General features: G+C 48.1%; 1 protein-coding gene across 1 annotated transcript in view; it reads right to left on the bottom strand.

The window, feature by feature from the left end:
- LOC115160978 (receptor tyrosine-protein kinase erbB-4) overlaps positions 1–21,219 on the bottom strand; it is a gene marked incomplete in the record, with an annotated part of 167,370 nt that overhangs the window by 33,429 nt on the left and 112,722 nt on the right. The window contains 3 exon segments of the mRNA XM_029711599.1: positions 11,386–11,571; positions 18,489–18,587; positions 20,943–21,065. Coding sequence (XP_029567459.1) covers positions 11,386–11,571; positions 18,489–18,587; positions 20,943–21,065 — 408 coding nt within the window.

Here is a 21,219-nt window from a genome sequence, read left to right as displayed (position 1 = left end):
TTTCTTTATCTCTGTCTTTATTTCTTCATTGTCTTTCGCCTGGCCGGAGGGCCCTCAGGTTGGCTCTAGCTCTCTTTCTGTTTACTCATTCTGAGAACGCCTGGACTCCTCTGGCCAAAGTAAATAATACACACCTGTCTGCTCCCTGAGAGGGCTGTGTGTGTGTGTGTTTCATTGTGTGTGCGTGTGTATGTGTGTGCGCGTGTGTGTAGAAGCTTCCAATCAATATTGCAGGGCGCTCTCTAAGCCGGGGGCCTTGCAGTCCAGCGTAGCTCAGGCAGGTGTGCGTGTGTTTGTGTGTGTGTGTGTGTGTATAGCCCAGCCTAGGCAGACGGAGATAGAGGTTCAGTGAGAGGGTTAGGATCGTGTCTCTCCCCCTCCAGAACAGGCTCAACAAAGGGCACATGGTGAGAGAGGTATCTGCATCTGCCATGATAACGGCCTGACAATATAGGGAGTGTACGGACAAAGGTCTCGTGAAGAAGGTGATATGGGATAGTATACTGCTCACCACTAACTATCTGTGAGTCTGTGTGTGTCCTTAAGGTGTCTGGTCTGATGTGTCATCCATTGTGAGACTGATATAACAACCCCGAGTCATTCACCAGATTAGAGGGCACCTTGGAGTTTCACGATGCAGCCTCACACATACATATTTAAATAGGAGATACATATATAATCAGGGACACCTGCTCTGAGTTAACAACTCAGAAGAGAGTGTGAGTGAGTGTGTGCGTGCGTGTGTGTGTGTGTGTGTGCGCACAGTTGTGCGTGTGCTTATGTCTGCTTGATTGACACAACTAAACACAGTAGGTGATCACACTGTGGCCCAGCTGTCCTACCACGGGACATGTGATGGGGAGGGAAGCTTTTCTTCACAAATGAACCATGGTTGACAACCTACTGTTTATCCCTAAGGCTCTAAGCCAATCAGTGGACAGACCCAGCCAATTCAGTTACTGCAGCAGTCTCACTCAAACATACCCATAGGCACACAAGCTGTCAGAGGGAGAGAGAGGGGGAGGGAGAGAGAGAGAGAGAGAGAGAGAGAGAGAGAGGGAAATAGAGAGACAGAGGGGGAGATAGAGAGAACAGAGAGAGAGACAGAGAGAGATAAAGAAAGAAAGAGAAACACAAATAAAAGAATGCAACAGACAGTGAGCATCTATACTTGACATGCATAATTCCTTCTGTCCCAGGCGTGGGCCCGTACCAGATGGCTGAGTGGTGTAAATATGGCCAACTTGACCCAATGAAACAGATCACCAAATCAGCCAGGCCCACACTGTTCATGGTTAATTACACCACCACCCGTTATGGGGAGCCTTGACCGTGTTAAACTCATAACTGATTAAGAACTCCACTCACACCAGAAATCTTTGATGTTTTTTCTTTGCAATCCCACCACGGTATGGTTTCTATTTCCCAACACATGAACTCTGGGACAGGCCACTCGATGTCACTTGGTGTGTGGTTTACGCTGTTACAGTAAATATGTTGAGAGTGTGGTTTAAGAGCCTGCTGGTCAGTGGATCTGTGGTTTGTGGTTCTGATAGTGACCCAGGCTTCACTGAGCAACCTGACCCTCTTAACTCCTCCCACTCAATTATTCATTTCAGTGGAGAGAGGCAGAGCATGCTTTAGAATTAGCATCAGTGAATGTTACTAGTGCACACACAAATATACTATATATACACAAGTATGTGGACACTGCTTCAATTTAGTGGATTTGGCTATTTCAGATTCACCCGTTGCTGACAGGTGTATAAAATCGAGCACACAGCCATGCAATCTCCATAGACAAACATTGGCAGTAGAATGGCCTTGCTGAAGAGCTCAATTACTTTAAATGTGGCACCGTCATATGATGCCACCTGTCCAACAAGTCTGTTCGTCAAATTTCTGCCCTGCTAGAGCTGCCCCGGTCACCTGTAAGTGCTGATATTGTGAAGTGGAATCGTCTAGGAGCAACAACGGCTCAGCCACGAATTGGTAGACCACACAAGCACGCAGAATGGGACCGCCAAGCGCTGAAGCTCGTAGCGCTTAAATATCGTATGTCCTCGGTTGCAACACTCACTACTGAGTTCCAAACTGCCTCTGGAAGTAACATCAACACAATAACTGTTTGTTGAGAGCTTCATGAAATGGGTTTCCATGGCCGAGCAGCAGCACACAGGGCTAAGATCACCATGCGCAATGTCACGCGTCGGCTGAAGTGGTGTAAAGCTTGCTGCCATTGGACTTGCTGCCATTGCTGCCATCCAGTATGATCAGCAGTGGAAACGCATTCTCTGGCATGATGAATCACGCTTCACCATCTGGCAGTCCGATGGATGAATCTGGGTTTGGCGGATGCCAGGAGAACACTACCTGCCCCAATGCATAGTGACAAATATAACGTTTGGTGGAAGAGGAATAATGGTCTGGGGCTGTTGTTCATGGTTTAGGCGCCTTCGTTCCAGTCAAGGGAAATCTTAACGCTACAGCATACAATGACATTCTAGACGATTCTGTGCTTCCAACTTTGTGGCAACAGTTTGAGGAAGGCCCTTTCCTGTTTCAGCATGACAATCCCCCCGTGCACAAAGCTAGGTCCATACAGAAATTATTTTTCTAGATCGGTGTGGAAGAACTTGACTGCCCTGCACAGAGCCCTGACCTCAACCCCATCGGACACCTTTGGGATGAATTGGAATGCTGACTGCGAGTCAGGCCTAATCGCCCAAAATCGGTGCCCGACCTCACTAATGCTCTTGTAGCTGAATGGAAGCAAGTCCCCACAGAAATGTTCCAACATCTAGTGGAAAGCCTTCCCAGAAGAGTGGAGGCTGTGATAGCAGTAAAGGGGGATCCAACTCCATATTAAGGCCATGATTTTGGAATGAGATGTTTGACGAGCAGGTGTCCACATACTTTTGGTCATGTAGTGTATGTGCAAGAACTCATCCAGACAAGCACACACACATGCAGCCACGCAAACAGTTTACCACTCCAATGTAATTCAGGGGGCTTGGAAAGATAAAATAATCTATTTCACAGTGTGTGTGTGTGTGTGTGTGTGTGTGTGTGTGTGTGTGTGTGTGTGTGTGTGTATGTGTGAGAGACAGAGAGTGTGAGTGTGGAGTAGAGTCATCCTGCAGGACAGATAGGACTGATAGTAAAGAGAGAGGAGGGCAGAATCAGAACAAAGGGAGCAGGAGGAGAGGAGGAGAGAAGAGGAGGAGAGGAGAGGAGGAGGAGGAAGGAAATTAGCCATTGAGAAGAGACAGGTTAGAGACAAGACAGGGCAGGTACAGACACACAGACACACGACACACAGACACACATACACACACATACAGTCTGTTTGGGTGGCTGGCTCCTTAATACTCAGGAGAGCAGAGGGAGAGGGGAACAAGGAGAGGGGGAGAGATGGAGAAGGGCAGTAAATAGAGATAGCAAACAAGAACAGCACAGTGACAGGTGTTCAGCTTCTATCTATGGGGAGAGGAGGGGAGCGAGAGAAAAAGAGAAGAGCGAGTGGAAGAGAGAAGAGCAAGAGAAAGGGAGAGGGGATGAATATGAAGCCAGGCAGCAGAGAAAACACAATGAGGGAAAGAAGGAAAGAAAATATCCAGAGAAAAAAAAAAATATGTTTATCGCGATAGAACACCAGACAGACGGTCTGGAAATAAACTAGCCATTGATTCCAGCCCTAGTCCTAGTACACTACCACACAACATCCAACAAGAACACACTATACTTATTAAAAAGCCTAACAATACAAGCTATGACATACTATGAGGCCATCTGAAGGTATCACTCAACAACAAATGGCTCATTAAATAATGCTAAGAATAAAAGTATATTATAAAACTTCCTCCTCTCAATTTTGCACAACAGTGTTACAATAAACAACATAAATCAGAGGACATTAACACCCACAGGCACCAGGCAGGACATTAACACCCACAGGCCCAGGCAGGACATTAACACCCACAGGCACCAGGCAGGACATTAACACCCACAGGCACCAGGCAGGACATTAACACCCACAGGCCCAGGCAGGACATTAACACCCACAGGCACTAGGCAGGACATTAACACCCACAGGCCCAGGCAGGACATTAACACCCACAGGCCCAGGCAGGACATTAACACCCACAGGCACTAGGCAGGACATTAACACACACAGGCCCAGGCAGGACATTAACACCCACAGGCACCAGGCAGGACATTAACACCCACAGGCACTAGGCAGGACATTAACACCTACAGGCCCAGGCAGGACATTAACACCCACAGGCACCAGGCAGGACATTAACACCCACAGGCACCAGGCAGGACATTAACACCCACAGGCCCAGGCAGGACATTAACACCCACAGGCACCAGGCAGGACATTAACACCCACAGGCCCTAGGCAGGACATTAACACCCACAGGCACTAGGCAGGACATTAACACCCACAGGCACTAGGCAGGACATTAACACCCATAGGCACCAGGCAGGACATTAACACCCACAGGCACTAGGCAGGACATTAACATTCACAGGCACCAGGCAGGACATTAACACCCACAGGCACCAGGCAGGACATTAACACCCACAGGCACCAGGCAGGACATTAACACCCACAGGCACCAGGCAGGACATTAACACCCACAGGCACTAGGCAGAATAGTGCAGTTTTCAACAGTCAACAATGGTTTCCCTCTCATATCCTTACAGTCCTGAGGGTAAGAGGTCAGTGTGTGTGCGTGTGTGCACGTGAGCGGGAGCGCACGCTCCATTCAGGGGCATGGAGAATGACTGACAGGTCACACATACACACACACACGCACGCACGCACGCACGCACACACACACACACACACACACACACACACACACACACAGAGAGCCCATAGGGAATAGGATGCCATTTAGGATGCTGGCTCTGGGTCATCCTCCTTCACTCCTAACGGCTCCTAAACTGCCATTTTGGTTCCCTGTCTGAAAGACTATGAGGCTGTCCAAATGGTCCCCTATTCCCTACATGCCCTACTTTTGACAAGATCAATATTGTCCTAAGTGAAAAGTAGCACAACTAAATGATTCTCTGGACTGAGAGGGGAGCTCTAGTATGATCAGCCCTCTGAACTCTCTCCAGTCTCCAGGACTCATCTAGTGAACATCATTTAACTCTGGAGGGGGGGGGGGTGTTATGGATTTATTTTGGTGTTGAAATGAAAAGAGGTGGAGGGAAGTACAAGCCAGTTACAGTCAAAGAAGAAATATACACTGTTGTAGGTATAATATCTAGGCCTCCAAGGTTGTGTAAACTCATTGTTGAAATAAGATATGTAATTGGGTTTGTGAGAAACCAATTGATGGTGCCATCTGAAGCTGAAAGGAATTGATGCGCTTGGCATAGCAGCCATCTCACCTCATTTGTTGGAAATTAAACTGTCGCTGTTTTAACAATGTGATGTAATTATGTGACAAGTTCCCTTTCTCCTCTCGGAGGATTCCGGTATGTAGTTGTGGGTGTGAGAGAGAAAAAAGAGGAGAGAGAGGAAGAGAGAAACAGAGAGAAACAGACTGAGATGTAGAGAGAGAGGAAGAAATGAGAGCTCATCTCAAGGTGAGAGAGAGAGATGCGCACGTGCATGTGTGAGTGTGTGCGTACGTGCATGTGTGTGTCAGAGATGTTTGCGTGTGGTCTGGGGCTGGCAGGCTATCATTTGTCAGCACTGTCTGCAGGTGGCATGGTCCTCATCCATTGAGTGACCTGCCTCCAGTCATCCATCGCCCCACTGGCTCTCCTTCCACCCATCTATCTTTCCCTGCCTTTAATTCTGCACTGTGACTGTGTTTGTGTGTGTGTGTATATGTGTGTGTGTGCATGCGTGCGTGTGTGTGTGTGCACTGGCATGTGTGTGTGTAAATCTCTGTAACCTCTACTGTATATCTTGCTGTCTGTTTGCACTTAGTGTTTGCTATTGCCTGCTGTCTTGAGGACAGTGAGAAAGTATTTCTCCTCTGTACTGTACAGCATCACATAGGGAGGAGCCTATTCTCCCCCTGCAGACTCTACTAGCAGGGCTCCACTATATAAACTAAACTATGGGCCTGCCACTAGAAATTCTGGGTTCGAGTCCAGGCTCTGTCACAGCCGGCCGCGACCGGGAGACCCATGGGGCGGCGTACAATTGGCCCAGTGTTGTTCGGGTTAGGGGAGGGTTTGGCCGGCAGGAATGTCCCATCGCACACCAGCGACTCCAGTGGCGGGCCCGGGCGCAGAGCACGCTGACACGGTCGCCAGGTGTACGATGTTTCCTCCGACACATTGGTGCGGCTGGCTTCCTGGTTAAGTGGGCATTGTGTCAAGAGGCAGTGCGGTTTGGTTGAGTTGTGTTTCGGAGTATGCACAGCTCTCGACCTTCGCCTCTCCCGAGTCCGTACGGCAGTTGCAGAGATGAGACAAGCCTGTAACTACCAATTGGATACCATGAAATTGGGGAGAAAAAGGAGTAAAAAAATCATTATATAAAAATAAACACCAGAAAATAAACTATGCCTGCTCTCCCCTCGGAATAGAGCCAGGGAATACTCGAAGAGATGGGCAAAGTGAGTGGAGGGTTGGACAGAGGCACCCTGGGGTCTAAATAATGAGGTAGGCAGAGATGTTTGTTCACCCCGGGACAAAGAGAGAGAGAGAGATGGGGGAGAGAGATGTTTACTCAGCTTTCAGGAGAGAGGTTTGCACAGGAAAAGGACCTCAAGATGCAATGAGTCTTCTAAAGCACTATAGAGATCTTTCACACAATGGGAGAAGAGAAGATAAGATAACTAGTCCATTTCTGCAACGCGTCAACTAAACCAAATCATTACCAGATGTAGATAGAGTGTGAACAAAATGACGACAGCTGAGGTAATAGAAGGGGACAGGAAGAAAGGGGATGCCTAGTCAGGTGCTCAACTGAATGCATTCAACCAAAATGTCTTCCTCATTTAACTCAACATCTAATAGCCATCATTGAAGGTCCATCTGTACGAGAGTAATTCTCAGCCGGATTAAGCTTCACAAGGGCATGGACTGGATATGTGAGAGAGTGATGTGATAGAGATCAATGCAACAACAGAGAACTGCATATGTTCTATTAGCAACATGAACCTCTCCATTTTCCCAAGTGTTCCACATTCTGTTCTATTCTTTCTGTTCTGGTTTTAATTCTGTGGTTGTGACTCCGGCCTGGCCTAGTGAGCTCAGCTAACCGACGTGTCCCCATGCAGACTGACTGTGTGCCTGATGCTGACGGGAAACAGGAGGGGGTACAGCTGAGGTGGAGTAAGGAGGACACCGTTTTTAAGACAGAGAGAAATAGTGAGATATGGAGATTGAAAGAAAGACAGATGAAAAGAGGGAGGAAAAAGCTAAGGAGAGATGGAGTTAAGAGGACAGGACACACGCGGTGAGAGGTAAGAGGACAGGACACACGCGGTGAGAGGTAAGAGGACAGGACACACGCGGTGAGAGGTAAGAGGACAGGACACACGCGGTGAGAGGTAAGAGGACAGGACACACGCGGTAAGAGGACAGGACACACGCGGTGAGTTAGACAGTGAGAGAGGGATATAGCTCAAGAAAGAGAGAGAGAGGTAGAAGAAAAATGGAATAAATAAAGAGGGTGGTGCCACGGTGCCATGTCTCTCAGTGCATAGCCCCTGATTAATCTGCTCATTAGAATGGATCCCACGGCTGATTATTACATTAATAATCCATCGTGTGAAGGGCTGTCTGACGCAGAGAGAGAGCGAGAGACAGACAGACAGACAGACAGACAGACAGAGAGAGAGAGCGAGAGAGGGGAGAAAGAACAAGATAGAGAGGCGTCTCGCCTCGCCTCCCAGTCACAGATTAACCTGTTTTCCACAGGAGCCTGGGAGCCTGGAGAGTCCCGAACAGCCATGTACCTGCACCCCTACCTGGGAACTCAGCTCTTACTGCTGGAGTTATACCATGCAGACATCTACACAGATACCTTAGGGCCATATAAGCCACGGCTGACCTCTGTTTAAGACCCTGCACTTATACAATATGCTATAATCTCGTAAACTTCATTCAATTCTCCACAAAATGAACTCTGGGCGAGCATTGTTACTTATTGTACAACATTTACAATTCATTTACATATGACTTCACTCATAGTGAGGACTAGCAGAGTGTATAGAGAACTGGTATGCTGTCTCTATCCCAGGTCCCTGGTCTCATTACTTGGGGCCCCTGAGGGTCCCCTGAATCACACCTAGGAGGCCATCAAAACCTTCACAACCACTGCCTTAGAAACACTATATTGTGCCATAAGACCCGGGTCAAAAGTAGTGCACTATATAGGAAATAGTTCAAAAGTTCAAGCATTTCACAGTACTTTTTTACACCTGCTATATCCTGTGCATGTGACAATAAAACTATGAAACTTTTGAACTATTCCTATATAGTATCCTTTCTCAACAATACGAATACAACAGAGAAGAAAAACACGGGAAATAGGGTCAGTGAGAATAACAATATTTACAATGTGCATGTATACTGGAATGATTGAGGTAGGTGTGTACACTGAACAAAAGTATAAACTCAACATGCAACAATTTAAAAGATTTTACTGAGTTACAGTTCATATAAGGAAATCAGTCAATTGAAATTAAACCATTAGGCCCTAATCTATGGATTTCAAATTAACCGGAATATAGATATGCATATGTTGGTCACAGACACCTTTAAAAATAGGTAGGGGCGTGGATCAGAAAACCAGTCATTATCTGGTGTGACCACCATTTGCCTCATGCAGCGCGACACATCTCCTTCGCATAGAGTTGATCAGGCTGTTGATTATGGCCTGTGGAATGTTGTCCCACTCCTCTTCAATGACTGTGTGAAGTTTCTGGATATTGGCGGGAACTGGAACACGCCATGTGGTACACGTCAATCCAGAGCATCCCAAACGTGCTCAATGGGTGACATGTCTGGTGAGTATGCAGACATGTCACCCATTGACATTTTCAGTTTAAAGGAATTGTGTACAGATCCTTGAGACATGGGACAGTGCATTATCATGCTGAAACATGAGGTGATGGCGGCGAATGAATGGCACAACAATGGGCCTCAGGATCTCGTCCTACGGTATCTTTGTGCATTCAAATTGCCATCGATAAAATGCAATTAAGTTCATTGTCTGTAGCTTATGACTGCCCATACCATAACCCCACCACCACCATGGGACACTCTGTTCACAACGTTGACATCAGCAAACCTCTCAACGCGATGCCATACATGCTGTCTGCCATCTGCCTGGTACAGTTGAAACCAGGAGTCATCCGTGAAGATCACAATGGCCAGTGGCCATTGAACGGGAGCATTTTCCCACTGAAGTCAGTTACGACGCCAAACTGCAGTCAGGTCAAGACCCTGGTGAGGATAACGAGCACGCAGATGAGCTTCCTTGAGACGGTTTCTGTCAGTTGGTGCAGAAATTCTTCTGTTGTGCAAATCCACAGTTTCATCAGCTGTCCGGGTGGCTGGTCTGTCGATCCCACAGGTGAAGAAGCCGGATGTGGAGGCTCTGGGCTGGCGTGGTTACACGTGGTCTGCGGTTGTGAGGCCAGATGGATGTACTGCCAAATTCTCTAAAACGACATTGGATGCGGCTTATGGTAGAGACATTTTTGTTCAGTGTACATGTAAAAGTGGCTGGTAGCAGGATAAATACTAATGGTAATAATAATCACTATGGTTATGTGGTGAGTGGGTGATGAGTGTGAGTGTGAGTGCATGTGTATGTATGTATGTATGTATGTATGTATGTATGTATGTATGTATGTGTATGTGTGTGTGTATGTGTGTATGTGCGTGTGTGTATGTGTGTGTGTGTGTGTGTGTGTGTGTGTGTGTGTGTGTGTGTGTGTGTGTGTGTGTTGTGTGTGTGTGTGTGTGTGTGTGTGTGTGTGTGTGTGTGTGTGTGTGGTGTCAGTAGTGAGTGTGTGAGTGTGGGTGCATGTGTGTATGTGTGTATGTGTGTATGTGCGTATGTGCGTATGTGTGTGTAAGAAGCGTGTCAGTGTAGGTGTGTATGCCTGAGTGGGTAGAGACCTGTGGATGAGTGTGTGTGCTTGCCTGAGCGCGTGTCTCAGTGCAGGGAGGAAGTGCAGATAGTTGTGGGAGAGAGGGAGGGCAGTGGTAGTTACTGCACCTACAGATGGAATATCCAAATAAAGTGCTACCGAAAATGATCTTTGGAAAACTGCCATGTAGACGTACAGAGACATCTTCTTCACCCATCATTTCACCAAGGATGGAAGGGATGCTGTTTAGTAATTCACTAGTTTATATTATCTCCTAAATGTTTTAAAGGGGATAGGGGGGACTGTTTACTGGAAGACCGCACTGTAGAGCTGGGGAGTGTGAAGTCAGAGACAGAGGTTGTGATGACACTCTATTCACTTTATAGTGCACTACTTTATAGTGCAAAAGCAGCACACTATAAAGTGAATAGAGTGCAATTTGGAATGCACACAGAGAGTGTATCTGAGGTAAAAACCTAGTCACTCTACATCACTGACAGACTCCACAAGGTTAAGACTGTAGGATCAATGAAACTTCAACGGAGCAGGTATAAGCAGAATCCAGAATGAGAATGTGTGTTTGAGAGATTATGGATGAGTGTATTCATGTAGAGACACACAGATATTGAGTGAGAGCATGAGAGAGATAGAGGATGGGGGAGAGACAGACAGAGAGAGAGAGAGAGAGAGAGAGAGAGAGAGAGAGAGAGTGAGAGAGAGAGAGTGAGAGAGAGAGAGAGAGAGAGTGAGAGAGAGAGAGAGAGAGAGAGTGAGAGAGAGAGAGAGAGAGAGAGTGTGTGAGAGAGAGAGAGAGAGAGAGAGAGAGAGAGAGAGTGAGAGAGAGAGAGAGAGAGAGAGAGAGAGAGTAAGAGAGAGAGAGAGAGAGTGAGAGAGAGAGAGAGTGAGAGAGAGAGAGAGAGAGAGAGAGAAAGAGGTGTAGAGAAAGAGGGAGAATGAGAGAGAAAAAGAGAGAGAGAGTGAGAGAGTGCAGGTGGTCTTAGTGTTTTGTACACTCAGTGTATACCCAAACTCCATTGCAACACCGTGGGGTGACGGTTACTGTAAAGGCTGTGAGAGGGATTTCAAAACTCCCTCAAACATGCATATAATGGTGAATGGATCTTCCATAGCGATATGTTTGACATTCTGATCACCTTTTCGTATTTGATCATTTTAATGTCAGAACAGTCACAGTGGGTATGTATAGTAGTAGATAGCTATGAAACAGGGCCACAGACAGAAAGTGGCTGACGGTGCTCAAACCCCCATACAAGATTTAACCTTAACAGGTGAATCTTACCTTGGCGATCTGAACACACCAGTTGAGCAACAGCTGGGAGCCGATGTTGTCCTTGTGTTCATGGACGTAGTCGAGCAGGCAGCCGTGGGGCATGAGCTGGGTGACCAGCTGGATGGTGGGGCTCAGGCAGACCCCCAGGAGACGGACCAGGTGGGGGTGTTCCATGCTAGCCATGATCAGAGCCTCCTGGGGAACACACACAGGGACTCAGGCACACAGGGAGACCATATATTCAATACATTTCAACCATAGGGGTGCCTATATTTGTCCTGTTTCACATATGTACAAGTGTGTAACCTGTACAAGCGTGTGTTGTGAAATGGAAGTGTGTTTTTTGCATATCTCTGAGACACCTTCGGAGAGTTGGGTCACGGCCATGGATCAGCCATTATTGACGGCGTCCCTGGAGCAATTGGGGTTAAGTGCCTTGCTCAAGAGCAGATCGACAGATTTTTCACCTAGTCGGGTCGGAGATTCGAACCATAGCATCCTTTCAGTTACTGGCCCAACACTCTATCTGCTATGCTACCTGCTGCCCGTATACACTGCTGTACGTCAGGGGGCTGTATAAGGACTGAAACGTCTTTTGCGTTCGTTCAAATCATGCATTATTCCATTTGGTTTAATTGATGAGCAGCACAAGTACGAGCAAGAAAGATATCAACATTTAATCACCCAATTCACAAGATACATACACACCAGCACTCACAGCCCCCAGCAGTACAGCCAACCTCACAACCCCACACACAAATACAACATCAATTCAACCAGGCTATTGCCACGTTGTATCCCATGACAGTGATGGTGTTATACAGAGAGAGCAGGCAGGAAAGTATAGTATAGTGCATTCGGCTCAGAGAGAGAGAGAGTTGGGACTGCAGCCCAAATGGCACCGTTTTCCCTTTATAGTGCACCACCTTTGACAAGGGCCCATATGGTAACCCACAGGGCTTTGGTTAAAAACAAGTAGTGTACTACAAAGGGCATAGGGTGCAGTTTGAGACACATCTTGGATTTATGATCACTGCTTCACTGCACTTGAATAATCCAATCCTTAGTTATCAGCTGCGGATCTATTACAATCTAAGGCCCTACATCTCCACGATCTTAAATCAGGGGGATTGATAGAGGGAGAGAAGGGGAGAGAAGGGGAGAGAAGGGGAGAGAAGGGGAGAGAAGGGGAGAGAAGGGCCACTCTGTCTGCTTTTAACTGAGCCTGCCTGTATAACAGCTTCCTCCCCTGTAATTCTACATGGTAAAGAGGTTCATCTATCATTTTTGTGTGTGACTGTTTGTAGTGGGGGGAGCTATAATTCTACAGCATAGGCTTAGAATAGAAAAACACACGACACAAGCACCCACAAACACAAAAACACACAGACATACTTGAACATATTCCCACACGCATGATATATTGATAGCTGTGAATTTGTTATGTGTATAGTGACAACACGATCTTGTTCACGATGATGCAACGACTGAGAACTGCTAACCTAATGCTATATATTAGCATGCGGGGAAAGATCTATGGCAGTAGTGGCCTATTACTGTTTGCATTGATGAGTGTGAATGTGAGTGTTCTGCTGTGTGAATTCCATTCTTCATCAGTGTGTGTCTTCTACGTGTGTCTTCTACGTGTGCCGTCTACGTGTGTCTTCTACGTGTGTCTTCTACGTGCGTCTTCTACGTGTTTTCTACGTGTGTCTTCTACGTGTGTCGTCTACGTGTGTCTTCTACGTGTGTCTTCTACGTGTGTCGTCTACGTGTGTCGTCTACGTGTGTCGTCTACGTGTGTCGTCTACGTGTGTCTTCTACGTGTGTCTTCTACGTGTGTCTTCTACGTGTGTCGTCTACGTGTGTCTTCTACGTGTGTCGTCAAAGTGTGTCTTCTACGTGTGTCTTCTACGTGTGTCGTCTACGTGTGTCTTCTACGTGTGTCTTCTACGTGTGCCTTCTACGTGTGTCTTCTACGTGTGTCGTCTACGTGTGTCTTCTACGTGTGTCGTCTACGTGTGTCGTCTACGTGTGTCTTCTACGTGTGTCGTCTACGTGTGTCGTCTACGTGTGTCTTCTACGTGTGTCGTCTACGTGTGTCGTCTACGTGTGTCGTCTACGTGTGTCTTCTACGTGTGTCTTCTACGTGTGTCTTCTACGTGTGTCGTCTACGTGTGTCTTCTACGTGTGTCGTCAAAGTGTGTCTTCTACGTGTGTCTTCTACGTGTGTCGTCTACGTGTGTCTTCTACGTGTGTCTTCTACGTGTGCCTTCTACGTGTGTCTTCTACGTGTGTCGTCTACGTGTGTCTTCTACGTGTGTCGTCTACGTGTGTCGTCTACGTGTGTCTTCTACGTGTGTCGTCTACGTGTGTCGTCTACGTGTGTCTTCTACGTGTGTCGTCTACGTGTGTCGTCTACGTGTGTCGTCTACGTGTGTCGTCTACGTGTGTCTTCTACGTGTGTCTTCTACGTGTGTCGTCTACGTGTGTCTTGTACGTGTGTCGTCTACGCGTGTCTTGTACGCGTGTCGTCTACGCGTGTCGTCTACGCGTGTCGTCTACGCGTCTTCTACGTGTGTCTTCTACGTGTGTCTTCTACGTGTGTCGTCTACGTGTGTCTTCTACGTGTGTCGTCTACGCGTCTTCTACGTGTGTCGTCTACGTGTGTCTTCTACGTGTGTCGTCTACGTGTGTCTTCTACGTGTGTCTTCTACGCGTCTTCTACGTGTGTCTTCTACGTGTGTCGTCTACGTGTGTCGTCTACGTGTGTCGTCTACGTGTGTCTTCTACGCGTCTTCTACGTGTGTCTTCTACGTGTGTCTTCTACGTGTGTCGTCTACGTGTGTCGTCTACGCGTCTTCTACGTGTGTCTTCTACGTGTGTCTTCTACGTGTGTCGTCTACGTGTGTCGTCTACGTGTGTCGTCTACGCGTGTCGTCTACGCGTGTCGTCTACGCGTGTCTTCTACGCGTGTCTTCTACGCGTGTCGTCTTCGTGTGTCTTCTACGTGTGTCTTCTACGTGTGTCGTCTACGTGTGTCGTCTACGCGTGTCGTCTACGCGTCTTCTACGTGTGTCGTCTACGTGTGTCTTCTACGTGTGTCTTCTACGTGTGTCGTCTACGTGTGTCTTCTACGCGTGTCGTCTACGCGTGTCGTCTACGCGTGTCGTCTACGCGTGTCTTCTACGTGTGTCTTCTACGCGTGTCTTCTACGCGTGTCTTCTACGTGTGTCGTCTACGTGTGTCTTCTACGTGTGTCTTCTACGCGTGTCTTCTACGCGTGTCGTCTACGCGTGTCTTCTACGCGTGTCGTCTACGTGTGTCGTCTACGCGTGTCTTCTACGCGTGTCGTCTACGCGTCTTCTACGTGTGTCTTCTACGTGTGTCTTCTACGTGTGTCTTCTACGAGTGTCGTCTACGCGTGTCGTCTACGTGTGTCTTCTACGTGTGTCGTCTACGCGTCTTCTACGTGTGTCTTCTACGTGTGTCTTCTACGTGTGTCTTCTACGCGTGTCGTCTACGCGTCTTCTACGTGTGTCTTCTACGTGTGTCTTCTACGTGTGTCTTCTACGAGTGTCGTCTACGCGTGTCGTCTACGCGGGTCTTCTACGAGTGTCGTCTACGCGTGTCGTCTACGCGTGTCGTCTACGCGTGTCGTCTACGCGTGTCGTCTACGCGTGTCGTCTACGCGTGTCTTCTACGCGTGTCGTCTACGCGTGTCTTCTACGCGTGTCTTCTACGTGTGTCGTCTACGTGTGTCTTCTACGTGTGTCGTCTACGTGTGTCGTCTACGCGTGTCGTCTACGCGTCTTCTACGTGTGTCGTCTACGCGTCTTCTACGTGTGTCTTCTACGTGTGTCGTCTACGTGTGTCGTCTACGTGTGTCGTCTACGCGTGTCTTCTACGCGTGTCGTCTACGCGTGTCGTCTACGCGTGTCGTCTACGCGTGTCGTCTACGTGTGTCTTCTACGTGTGTCTTCTACGAGTGTCGTCTACGTGTGTCTTCTACGAGTGTCGTCTACGTGTGTCTTCTACGTGTGTCGTCTACGCGTGTCGTCTACGCGTGTCTTCTACGCGTGTCTTCTACGCGTGTCGTCTACGCGTGTCGTCTACGCGTGTCGTCTACGCGTGTCTTCTACGAGTGTCGTCTACGTGTGTCGTCTACGTGTGTCGTCTACGCGTGTCGTCTACGCGTGTCGTCTACGCGTGTCGTCTACGCGTGTCGTCTACGCGTGTCTTCTACGAGTGTCTTCTACGCGTGTCGTCTACGCGTGTCGTCTACGCGTGTCGTCTACGCGTGTCGTCTACGCGTGTCTTCTACGCGTGTCGTCTACGCGTGTCGTCTACGCGTGTCGTCTACGCGTGTCGTCTACGCGTGTCGTCTACGCGTGTCTTCTACGCGTGTCGTCTACGCGTGTCGTCTACGCGTGTCGTCTACGCGTGTCGTCTACGCGTGTCGTCTACGCGTGTCGTCTACGCGTGTCGTCTATGTGTGTCGTCTACGTGTCTCTTCTAGGTGTGTCTTCTAAACAGTTGAACAAACCAAAACTAGGTACACATCTCCATTAACAGAGAGAGGGATATGACATGTCATTGTCTCGGTCTAGACCACTAGGTTTATTATGGCAGAAATAAAGAAGGGTCCAGAGATGTGCTTAGGCCTTCAAAAGGAATAATTCACACTGGTGCCCTGCCGGTAACACACACACACACACACACACACACACACACACACACACACACACACACACACACACACACACACACACACACACACACACACACAAACAGTGGTCCAGACTACCATGTTGCTGACAGTCTTCTTAATTAATGAGTATTCATCCTCCTGCTATGCTGCTAGCTACAGGAGTAAACAGGGCTGCTGCTCATTGGCCAAACATCGCCAGGGGCCATCTCCACGTCCGTGTGGGTGTGTTGTGTGTGCATGTTGTGTGTGTGTTGTGTGTGTCTGTGTGTGCGTGTGTGTGTGTCTCCACGTCCAATCTGAAGACATGTGCCACTGCGTTTTGATTGCTGTTTAAATGAAGAAGCTGTGCTGCCTCCTCTTCCTAAATCCTCCATGGCGGAGGAAGGAGATCAGAGGGAGGAGAACAGAGGGAGAAGCGCGGAGGGAGGAGGGCGGAGGGAGGAGAGCAGATGGAGGACAGAGGAGGGAGGAAAGAGGAGGGAGGACAGAGGAGGGAGGAAAGAGGAGGGAGGACAGAGGAGGGAGGACAGAGGAGGGAGGAAAGAGGAGGGAGGACAGAGGAGGGAGGACAGAGGAGGGAGGAAAGAGGAGGGAGGACAGAGGAGGGAGGACAGAGGAGAGAGGAAAGAGGAGGGAGGACAGAGGAGGGAGGAAAGAGGAGGGAGGAAAGAGGAGGGAGGACAGAGGAGGGAGGACAGAGGAGAGAGGAAAGAGGAGGGAGGAAAGAGGAGGGAGGCAGCTCCTTCAAAAGCCTCCTCAGTCTGAAGCCTGTCTCTCCAGCCGTGTGAGTTTGCGTCCCAAATGGCACCCTATTCCCTTTATAGTGCACTATCTTTTACCAGGACCCATAGGGCAGGGAACTATATAGGGAACACAGGAGGCTGGTGGCACCTTAATTGGGGAGGATGGGCTCGTGGTATCGGCTTGAGCGGAATGAGTGGAATGGTTTCAAATACATCAAACACAGTTTCCATATGGTTGATGCCATTCCATTCGCTCCATCCCAGCCATTATGATGAGCCATCCTGTCCTCAGCAGCCTCCTGTGATAGTGAATAAGATGCCATTTGGAACGCAGGCTGAGTCTCCCCTCCCCTACCTCTCCACATTGACCCCTCCTGTTTAGTCAAAGACATCTGAAGGTCCTCCTCCCCCTTCGTCCCCCCTCCTCCCTCATGCTGTCCTCCAGTTGACAGGCAGCTATCCCATCAGCCACGGCAGCAGAGAGCGCTGGACCTGGGTTCAACTACTATTTAAAATAATTTCAAATACTGTGCTTAATTTAGCCTGCCTGATGCCATTGAACCAATATAATAATCCACTCCAGGCAGGGTAAAGCAATTCATTTTTTTATTTCAAATAGTTTTTGAAACCAGGTCTGCTGAGCCCCATTGATTCCTCTCTTGGAGAGGGGAAGAGAGGAGGGGAGAAAAGAGGATAATGAGAGGAGGAGAGAGATAGGAGGGATGAAGCGAAGGAAGGGAAAGCTCATTAGCATGGCACTCAGCTGATGATGCACTGTGGGAAATACCCAGCCTGCCTCTGGCTCCTCCTGGGGGCCATCGCTAAGATCGCCTTCTAAGACACGTGCTACGTGTCACACCCACCCACCCACACACACCCACGCACACCCACACACACAACGTACATGCACGCACGTGTCTACACACATCAAAGCAAGATTGATAAAAGTAGAAATATAACAACGCCATAATAGATTAAAACACAGTGGAAATGGGTCGCTAGGAGGGATTTCACTGAGGTTGCATCACAGACGTAGTAGTAGATAACATCATTAGATTGTTAACATCCATTTTTCCTTTTGAAATAAAAGAGTGCTGAATGTTTTATGAATGACTGGGGAATCGTACCGTCGTCAGCCATAGGTACTGTGAGCCTGTGGTGTGTGGGGTGGTGGTGGAGTGTATGGGGTCTCTATGGAGCCAGTAAAACCCATAGGTACTGTGAGCCTGTGGTGTGTGGGGTGGTGGTGGAGTGTATGGGGTCTCTATGGAGCCAGTAAAACCCATAGGTACTGTGAGCCTGTGGTGTGTGGCGGTGGTGGTGGAGTGTATGGGGTCTCTATGGAGCCAGTAAAACCCATAGGTACTGTGAGCCTGTGGTGTGTGGCGGTGGTGGTGGAGTGTATGGGGTCTCTATGGAGCCAGTAAAACCCATAGGTACTGTGAGCCTGTGGTGTGTGGCGGTGGTGGTGGAGTGTATGGGGTCTCTATGGAGCCAGTAAAACCCATAGGTACTGTGAGCCTGTGGTGTGTGGCGGTGGTGGTGGAGTGTATGGGGTCTCTATGGAGCCAGTAAAACCCATAGGTACTGTGAGCCTGTGGTGTGTGGCGGTGGTGGTGGAGTGTATGGGGTCTCTATGGAGCCAGTAAAACACTCACGTCCATGAACTCCACGTTAGCCTTGGGTCCCGTTGCCTCGTTCAGGATCTTGATGGCCACCGGGATCTTCACTGTCTCACCCTCCGGCACCCAGATACCCTGAGGGGGAGAGGAGGAGAGAGGGGAGAGAGGAGGGTGGAGAGATGGGGAGTAAGTTAAATGGGATGATAGGAGAGGAGAGAAGGAGAGGGAGAGGAGAGGTGGAGGGCAGGAGAGGTGAGTTACATGAAGGGAACAATAACCATTTGTAAAAAAGGGGAGAGGAGAAGTGGGAACAGGGGAGGTAAGACTACACAGCCGCTGAGTCACAAAGTCAGACACTGTGGTTTCTAGACATACACTAGTTCAGACCTCTTACATTGTGAGACATACAGTAGTTCAGACCTCTTACACTGTGAGACATACACTAGTTCAGACCTCTTACACTGTGAGACATACACTAGTTCAGACCTCTTACACTGTGAGACATACAGTAGTTCAGACCTCTTACACTGTGAGACATACAGTAGCTCAGACCTCTTACACTGTGAGACATATAGTAGTTCAGACCTCTTACACTGTGAGACATACATTAGTTCAGACCTCTTACACTGTGAGACATACACTAGTTCAGACCTCTTACACTGAGACATACACTAGTTCAGACCTGTTACACTGTGAGACATACACTAATTCAGACCTCTTACACTGTGAGACATACAGTAGTTCAGACCTCTTACACTGTGAGACATACAGTAGCTCAGACCTCTTACATTGTGAGACATACAGTAGTTCAGACCTCTTACACTGTGAGACATACAGTAGTTCAGACCTCTTACACTGTGAGACATACAGTAGCTCAGACCTCTTACATTGTGAGACATACAGTAGTTCAGACCTCTTACACTGTGAGACATACACTAGTTCAGACCTCTTACACTGTGAGACATACACTAGTACAGACCTCTTACACTGTGAGACATACAGTAGCTCAGACCTCTTACACTGTGAGACATACAGTAGCTCAGACCTCTTACACTGTGAGACATACAGTAGCTCAGACCTCTTACATTGTGAGACATACACTAATTCAGACCTCTTACACTGTGAGACATACAGTAGTTCAGACCTCTTACACTGTGAGACATACAGTAGCTCAGACCTCTTACACTGTGAGACATACAGTAGCTCAGACCTCTTACACTGTGAGACATACAGTAGCTCAGACCTCTTACACTGTGAGACATACAGTAGTTCAGACCTCTTACACTGTGAGACATACACTAATTCAGACCTCTTACACTGTGAGACATACAGTAGTTCAGACCTCTTACACTGTGAGACATACAGTAGCTCAGACCTCTTACATTGTGAGACATACAGTAGTTCAGACCTCTTACACTGTGAGACATTCACTAGTTCAGACCTCTTACACTGTGAGACATACACTAGTACAGACCTCTTACACTGTGAGACATACAGTAGTTCAGACCTCTTACACTGTGAGACATACAGTAGTTCAGACCTCTTACACTGTGAGACATACAGTAGTTCAGACCTCTTACACTGTGAGACATAGAGTAGTTCAGACCTCTTACACTGTGAGACATACAGTAGTTCAGACCTCTTACACTGTGAGACATACAGTAGTTCAGACCTCTTACACTGTGAGACATACACTGGTTCAGACCTCTTACACTGTGAGACATACAGTAGTTCAGACCTCTTACACTGTGAGACATACAGTAGTTCAGACCTCTTACACTGTGAGACATACAGTAGTTCAGACCTCTTACACTGTGAGACATACAGTAGTTCAGACCTCTTACACTGTGAGACATACAGTAGGTCAGACCTCTTACACTGTGAGACATACAGTAGGTCAGACCTCTTACACTGTGAGACGTACAGTAGCTCAGACCTCTTACACTGTGAGACATACAGTAGTTCAGACCTCTTACACTGTGAGACATACAGTAGTTCAGACCTCTTACACTGTGAGACATACGGTAGCTCAGACCTCTTACACTGTGAGACATACAGTAGTTCAGACCTCTTACACTGTGAGACATACGGTAGTTCAGACCTCTTACACTGTGAGACATACAGTAGTTCAGACCTCTTACACTGTGAGACATACAGTAGCTCAGACCTCTTACACTGTGAGAAATACCATAGTTCAGGGCTATCTCTCTGCTCTTATCCTCTCTCCTGCTTGAGTCACAGCAGACCTGACCTGGATTTGCATGTGATCCTTACTATGCGCCTATGGCAACTCTCCCGTCTGCTTCCATTCCTCCCTCCCTATCGCCCTCCCTCTTTTCCTCCATTCTCATTTCCTGTTATCATCTCCCCAGGCTCCCTAACATTCTCTCTCTCCCACCCTCCACCTTGAAACATCTCTTCCTTTCTAACTTGCAAAAAAAGTGGTTGTAGCTGTGTGAGTGCATGTGAGTGTATGTGATAAGTTGATACCTTATAGACGGTGCCGAAGGCCCCCGAGCCCAGTATCTTGACCCTCTTGAGTTCAGTCTCTTTGAGGATGCGGAGCTGGGCCTGGTTAGGGGCTGTACCACTAGGTGTCAGGGGCTCCACCAGCTATAGGGAGAAACAATCAATCAACTCATCAGTCAAATAAACAGTCAATGAATCAATCAGAAATATGTTAGTCCCTCACTCCGTTACCAGTCAATCAACCAATTAACCAATCAATCTAGCAAGCTATTAAGAAACCAACCAGTCACATCTCCCA

The sequence above is a fragment of the Salmo trutta genome, chromosome 24 (genome assembly GCF_901001165.1).
Source record: "Salmo trutta chromosome 24, fSalTru1.1, whole genome shotgun sequence".
NCBI lineage: Eukaryota > Metazoa > Chordata > Actinopteri > Salmoniformes > Salmonidae > Salmo > Salmo trutta.
This window is presented reverse-complemented; position numbering and strand designations above follow the sequence as displayed.